Below are 6,968 nucleotides of genomic sequence, written 5' to 3' on the forward strand. Positions count from 1 at the left end.
ATGCTACTGATGCTGGACAGTTTTTCAGTGGATGCACAATAAACAGCAACATACACATTAATGTAAATAAACAGCCAAATAATGGATCAACGCTCTCTGTCTAATATGTTCGCTCGCTGTTAGTGTTGTTACATTGCAACCACCTTGCACTATGTTTTGTGCAGAAGGCAACGGAGGGACTATTTTATTTTGAACATCATTATTTACTAATAAAAACTATTTAAATTAGAGTGTGTATTTTTCTTTCATATTGCCACACTTGGTAACCGTTTTATAAAAGCAATAGCTCACTTCAGGCCGTGATATATGCTCATTATATCACAGCTAAGGGGGTTGTCGACCCTCCGCTTCNTAATGAATTGTGCTACTTTTAAAGCAAACAACGATGTTTTCAAATCTATAATCAAAGAGGTCCGCAAAAACGCTATCGACCAATCAGATTGCTTGATTTGACTTGTCAGTTTTATAAATATATTTAAATTTCTTCCGCTACGAAACAAATTTACAAAGCATAAAATGGAAACATTTAAGATTAACTTCGACCTCCGGGGGGGTCTTACTATAGAATGGAGGATTGGATTGAGCAGTGCCTATCTCCAGAAAAAAGCACCTAAACTACGACATGCAGAGCTACGTGAAGAGCAGGTAGACCAACTGGAAAAGTAGCACCAATCAAAAGCTTTCTGATGCGGGTCTTGAAACAAAGCATAGAAATTATGTCGTGAGCTATTGCTTAAGTATATCATTATAAATATGACAACTGTCTTAATTGAGCAAATCAAATATCTAAATGGTACAGTCAGGCTGTTTGTTAAAGTTTCAACATTAAAATACAACGCATAATGCACAACTTCTAAGGTCTAGAAAACACTTCTTTCAAGTTGCTTTGTTTACAAGTCATTTCCCAGTCTTTCAATTTCGTCAAGGGAGAAGTCCATATCTTCCTTGGAAACCAGCGTAGAGAGGACAATCATGCGGAAAAAGTTGACCTTGTCTCCCAAAGGTTGGTAGCCCACCATGATCGTGCCTTGCTTTATCATTCGCTCCTTGATGACTGGAGCTACCTATTATCAAGAACAAAAACACACACTTTTTGATTCAGAAGCTCTGCTGAGGTGAATGCTTTAAGATGGTGGCCTTGGTGTTTTATTAACAAAGCATGAAACACAATCATTGAGTCTTTCCGTTCCCAATCCAGTGAGACTTACATTTGCCAGTCTGTCCTGGTAATCTGCATTTCCTTCCTTTCCCCTCATGCTGGGCGGTATAAACCAGAAGCATACATTCAGAAACTCTGGCTGCCCGTGGAGAAAAACAAACAGGTACTCTGGGTGAAAACATTTAATCTTCAGTATGATATGATATCAGCATGCTTGAGATATTTACTCACCTCCCACAAAAGATGAAACCCTTCCCTTTTCTTCATTTGCTCCACCAGATACCTGCAAGAGGGATGTTAACAAATAACAATACAATACAAGGGGCTTTATTGGCATGACCACCTTTTAAACATAGTATTGCAAAAGCATTCCGCACGAGGCGATATAACAGAATAACATTTTCTTTTAATCTTCATTACAGCTCAACAAACAGATAGACAGCAGTGCTTTTATTTTGTCTCAATAGGATAATATCAATTCGAATTTCAACTATACTAGGTTTGTGTTTTACTTCAGCTGGATGCCTACCTTACAAGGTTAAACGCTTTGTCTACACGCTCGGCCAAGCCAATGGAGCCAACAGCTTTCCACATCAACCATAGCTTCAGACAGTCAACTTTGCGGCCACACTGTACTGTCTTGTCCCCGACATCCAGATTGACATCATAGAATTTGTCTAACTGGAAGAGGTAGGTGGCATTGGCACTGTGGCACTTTTTCAACAAGTTCTGAGGACAAGCACAAGTAAAATACTGTCACTGATTAATACAACGTTAAACTTGATTATTGTATCAGATAATGCTGTAGCCTCAAACCGTTGTATCCTGCAGCAGCAAGGCAGAACACTGTAGGCCAGTCATCAGCATCTTGTGTGGATTCCAGGCTACTGAATTTGCTCTTCACACACACAAACAAACGTATGAACAAACACGAACATTGTTCATATTGACCATATCTGCCTAACTGTGTATCTAGTTGTATCCTTTATAACAGTGAAAGTGTATTTTTATCAGGCATATTAATACCTGGCAACCCCTTGCATCAGATGTCTGTGCTGCTCGGAAAACAGCACACTCCCCCCCCAGGCAGCCTGAAACACAACAAAACAGAAAAAAAAACTTAAACTTGAGCAAAGACAACAGAAGCTTGTCCACTGTTTTAAATGTGTCTCCTTGAGGACCACTCACGTCTACATGCATCCAGACGTTGTGTTTCTCGCAGACATCAGCTATGCGGTCCAGTGGGTCAAACGCACCCCGCACTGTTGTCCCTGATGTGCAGCTCACAAGTAAAGGTATTGCACCCTGATGGAAACAAACTGAAAATGAACACAGCATCCTTGCACCTGTGAATTCAGGTTTGCAGGATATACAAATTGTTTAAACCTATAACTTTCAAATAATCACTGTTAAAACGAATTTAAGGGACAAAAGGGCATGTTAAATATAATCTATTTCAGTGCTTAGTGAATTTACCTGAGATTTTGTCAGCTTTATCTTTTCATCCAGGTCCTCTGGATTAATGCGGCCTCTAAAGCGCACAAAATATAATGGAAAATGTATTATTCTGACTATATAGAACCCTGATTGTCATAGTGTATAGGGCTGAAACCAACAACTATCAATTATTATAGATCTTTAAGTAATCGTCCAGGCTATAAAACGTCCAATCATACCAAAGTATTTTCACATCGTAATGTCTCGAAATTGCTTTTTCTATCCGACCAACAGTCTAAAAGATGTCAATATACAAAATAAAGGAAAACTTTATGTCCCCACATTTAATAAGATGAAAGTAATTTTTTTTTGTCTTAAACTCAAGCATTCATTGATTATTATAATTTGATTTATTATCAATGGTTTCCGCTCTTTTTATAAAAAATACATTACCCTTCATCCACTTTCACGACGATGACATTGTCTGTCCCAATGCCCAGAAAGGCAGCCCCTTTCTTCACAGAGTAATGGCTCTGGAAAAACAAACATATTTATGTAGAGACAACACAGTAGTGAGAGTGTGATCCTCTGATTCAGTTTCAATCTCCACAGCGACATAAACTCCTCAAGCATGCAGTGTTTAACAGCTTTTCCTGACCTCGGCAGATGTAAAGATGGTAAGCCGTGGGACAGCCCACAGGCCCTGGCTTTTCACCTCTGGGAAAAGTCGGTAGCGTGCGAGGTTCATGGCAAACATGTTAGAGGTAGACCCCCCAGGGCAGAAAATACCATCACCTTCTGTCCAGCCAACCAGCTGCCGCAGTGATCTTAAAACCTCAGTCTCCATCAGCACAAACACTGGGGCCACCTCATAGGTAAAGCTGCAATTAACACATAAAAAAAGTTGTATTTCGTACTGTATTCATACATAATTTATTAACTTAACGCCAAAATTAATTTTATTTAGATTCTTACAGGTTAGTGTTGAGAGCCTCACTGAGGAATCGTCCAGCCAGGGCATGATAGTCCACTCCTGCAAACAGCTGATTAAAGAAACGTGGGTGACCTGGAAGAAACAAGCAAAGTCTCATCATTACAGAAAATAAGGTTTACTAAACATGTAAATGTCTCTGCTGTCTCTGGCAGGCTCACTTGTCTTGATGCTGTACTTGGCAACATCTTTTACTCTCTGGAGGAGCCTCTGTTGTGGCTCCCCCTCCGCCCTGAGCTCCAAATCCAGCAGCAGAGCCAGATCTTCAGGCCCTTTCCACTCACAGACCTGCAGGAAGAACACATGGACTTTTAGTTTTTGCTCAGAGAACTCACTGTAATCTGACGCCATTGTCAATTTAGGCCACCTTCTGCTTGACGTCTGTGCCCTTGCAGAGAACCTCCTCTATAATGATTTTGAAGGCTTCATTCAAGAAGAGTTGGCCCTCTGAATGATCAATGAGAGGCTCATTTATGTCACGGAGATTAGCTGGATCCTGCCCATCCGCTGTTAGGAGAGAAGTTGAACATTTAAAAAAGAATTCAAACATTACAAACATGAATAAACATGCATAGCACAATGTACTTACATGAGAGTGGAAACATGTTTGCCATTTCCACACTTTCCAAGTTGGTGAATCTCTACCCCTTTGCTTGGCTCTACTGACAAGGCAGACAGCAACTGTCTAAAAAGCAAAGGCAGAGTGAGGAACAAAAGAAGGGGGAGGTAGTTGACCTTTGTCCCAATTAAGTTACCTAATGTTGTCAAAGAAAAGGGGGAAGGAGGAGAATAAAACTTAAGAGTCAGCAAATGTTATACAAGTTTATTAAGTGTAGTTGTGAAACATAGGCACTACTATTCTTTCCTACTTTGCATGATGACATGAGTTGATATCCCAACAGATACACTAAGAAATAAGGAACATTTATTTAAAAATAACAATATAAAGATCAAGAAGGAACACATCAGCATAACTGTTGTGACACCTAATAATCTGCTCACTTGGACAAAATGCAATTTCTCCAAAAAACTCAAGATGAATAAAAAGACAAGTTAAGCAAAACAGGACATAATTAACTAATTACCTAGAGTATTTATTCATATTAAACTCAAATGAGCACAATTCTGTTGTTTGTCTTCTCCTTGGACTGGAAGAAGAATAAAACCCACACATAGATACAATAAACAGAAAAAGAAAGAAAAGACTTAACGGCCCGTCCACACAGCAGCGTTAAAAAATCTTCAACGCTTCTGCCCATTCACTTTGAATGGGGTGACGTCACGTTGCCTCGCTTTTAGCCGAACTGCATTGTGGGGAAGCAAAGCGAAGATTTCTAGGATTTTCAGGATTCAAAAGTTGAGCAATGTTCAACTTTTGAAGCTGAGGTGGAAGCGTCAGCCAATCAAATCCCGTTTATGCAAATCTGACAGTACAAGCGCTAGCCAATCAAACCGCGTGCAAGCTGGGAGAGACATACTGCAGTTCATTTCCTCATATTCCAAACGAGAAATTACGGTAGCAAATCACCCGGTTCTTTACGACCAGTAGCTAATTTACCGGTATAAAAACCGGAGGAACCAGGCATGGAGGGAGGTGGCAGAGACAGTGGGTGAAACTGGTAGGTTTTCGCCTGTTTGGGGAGTTTATATATGTATATTGCTCGCATAAAATCCCCGGGGTTTTTTGCTTTGTATGTCGGGGGCGGGAGATTCATGTGATTGGTTGTTGGTCGCGTTGCTCGCAAAAAATCCCCAAGCTTTCAGACACGCCCAGCTCCCAGATTTTCAAGATTTTTTTAAAGCTGCTGTGTGGACGGGCCGTAAGTGTTTTAGATGTTCTATGAAGTACTTCCAAAAGTATGACAGGTCTTCAATATAATGTGTTTTTATTGAAAAATTATAGTTCTAAACTCCTTATATGTTTATGAATGTTCCAAACATTCAAAGATGTAAGGGCTGTAATTGTCAAATGTTGAACAGCTAGAATAGCATCGTTTTGGCAATGTCAAACTTGAGTCTCAGGCAACTTCAACAGTGCAACATACAATATACTTCACATTTAAAAAGAAAAGCCCAACATGAAAACAAGACCACATGTGATATGACGAGAACATATATCTAGTCATAAAAAACATGTAACATGTCAAGCATGTGAAACATGTAACATGTCAAGCATCATACACTGTAAGACAACAACATTAGCTTTATAATGAGCAACGATTTCCTACAATTAAACAAAAACAAAACAGAGACAATTATTTTTGGTGCCAAAAGGGAGGAACGGGCTGAAGTAAGCGCTAAACTAGAAGCCCTACTGCTAAATACATCGGAAAAGGTGAGAAATCTATGCGTAGTTCTGGACCCCGACCTCAATTTCAAATCCCACATCAACACAATTACTAAATCAGCACACTATCACCTGAGAAACTTAGCCAGACTTAGAACGTTCATGTCTCAACAAGACCTTGAAAAACTAGTTCACGCCTTTGTTTTTAGCAGGCTTGATTAATTGATTGATTTTTAACGCATTTCAGATATGCTACACTAAGCTGTCTGTGGCTCTTTCCTGCTGTAACGCTGCAAATTTCCCCTCTGTGGGACTAATAAAGGTATTCTGATTCTGATTCTGATTACTGTAATAGTGTATTAACAGGTCTCTGTAAACAATCGGTTAGAAAACTACAACTAATCCAGAACGCCGCTGCCAGAGTCCTGACCAAAACAAAAAGAGCAGAACACATCACCCCAGTACTCAGGTCTCTGCACTGGCTACCAGTAGCTTACAGAATCGATTTTAAAATTATATTGTTAACTTATAAAGGATTAAATGGTTTGGTACCCCAATATATGTCTGACATGTTGCCCTGTTACGAGCCCCCCAGAGCTCTGAGATCATCAGGGGCGGGCTTACTCATTGTTCCCCGGCTCAGAACCAAACATGCCGAAGCTGCTTTTAGTTTTTATGCTCCCCAGAAATGGAGCAAACTTCCAGAAAACCTGAGGTCTTCACCAACGCTGAGTTCTTTTAAGTCGAGGCTAAAAACACTACTTTTTACAGCTGCTTACCCAGAAGCCTTTTTAACTTGTTTTAGCACTTACCGTATTTACAATGTCGTTTTTAAACTATTGTATATCTCATTAATGCATTGTTTTTATGAAACTGTTATTCCATTATGTTTATTTATTGTGTTCCTCTCTGTTCTACTATCATGTGTTAATGATCATGTAATGATCATGTCCGAAATGTGCTATATAAATAAACGTACCTTACCTTACCTTTATAGTAAATACAGAGATGTGTGTGTGTGTGTGTGTGTGTGTGTGTGTGTGTGTGTGTGTGTGTGTGTGTGTGTGTGTGTGTGTGTGTGTGTGTGTGTGTGT

At 39.7% G+C, this 6,968-nt stretch overlaps 1 protein-coding gene across 1 annotated transcript in view; it reads right to left on the bottom strand.

The window, feature by feature from the left end:
• Positions 1-721: 721 nt before the first annotated feature.
• csad (cysteine sulfinic acid decarboxylase) overlaps positions 722-6,968 on the bottom strand; it is a 15,875-nt gene continuing 9,628 nt past the window's right edge. Inside the window, exons 2-15 of the mRNA XM_010779386.1 lie at positions 4,177-4,272; positions 3,955-4,094; positions 3,749-3,875; positions 3,572-3,662; positions 3,255-3,477; positions 3,050-3,129; positions 2,636-2,690; positions 2,348-2,464; positions 2,186-2,250; positions 1,976-2,057; positions 1,689-1,888; positions 1,391-1,442; positions 1,209-1,298; positions 722-1,064 (exon numbers count right to left, since the gene is read on the bottom strand). Coding sequence (XP_010777688.1) covers positions 891-1,064; positions 1,209-1,298; positions 1,391-1,442; positions 1,689-1,888; positions 1,976-2,057; positions 2,186-2,250; positions 2,348-2,464; positions 2,636-2,690; positions 3,050-3,129; positions 3,255-3,477; positions 3,572-3,662; positions 3,749-3,875; positions 3,955-4,094; positions 4,177-4,201 — 1,521 coding nt within the window. The 5' untranslated portion in view covers positions 4,202-4,272 and the 3' untranslated portion in view covers positions 722-890. The remainder of the gene's footprint in view (positions 1,065-1,208; positions 1,299-1,390; positions 1,443-1,688; positions 1,889-1,975; positions 2,058-2,185; positions 2,251-2,347; positions 2,465-2,635; positions 2,691-3,049; positions 3,130-3,254; positions 3,478-3,571; positions 3,663-3,748; positions 3,876-3,954; positions 4,095-4,176; positions 4,273-6,968) is intronic.

The sequence above is a fragment of the Notothenia coriiceps genome, unplaced genomic scaffold (assembly GCF_000735185.1).
Source record: "Notothenia coriiceps isolate Sejong01 unplaced genomic scaffold, NC01 NC01_scaffold00020150, whole genome shotgun sequence".
Classification (NCBI taxonomy): Eukaryota; Metazoa; Chordata; class Actinopteri; order Perciformes; family Nototheniidae; genus Notothenia; species Notothenia coriiceps.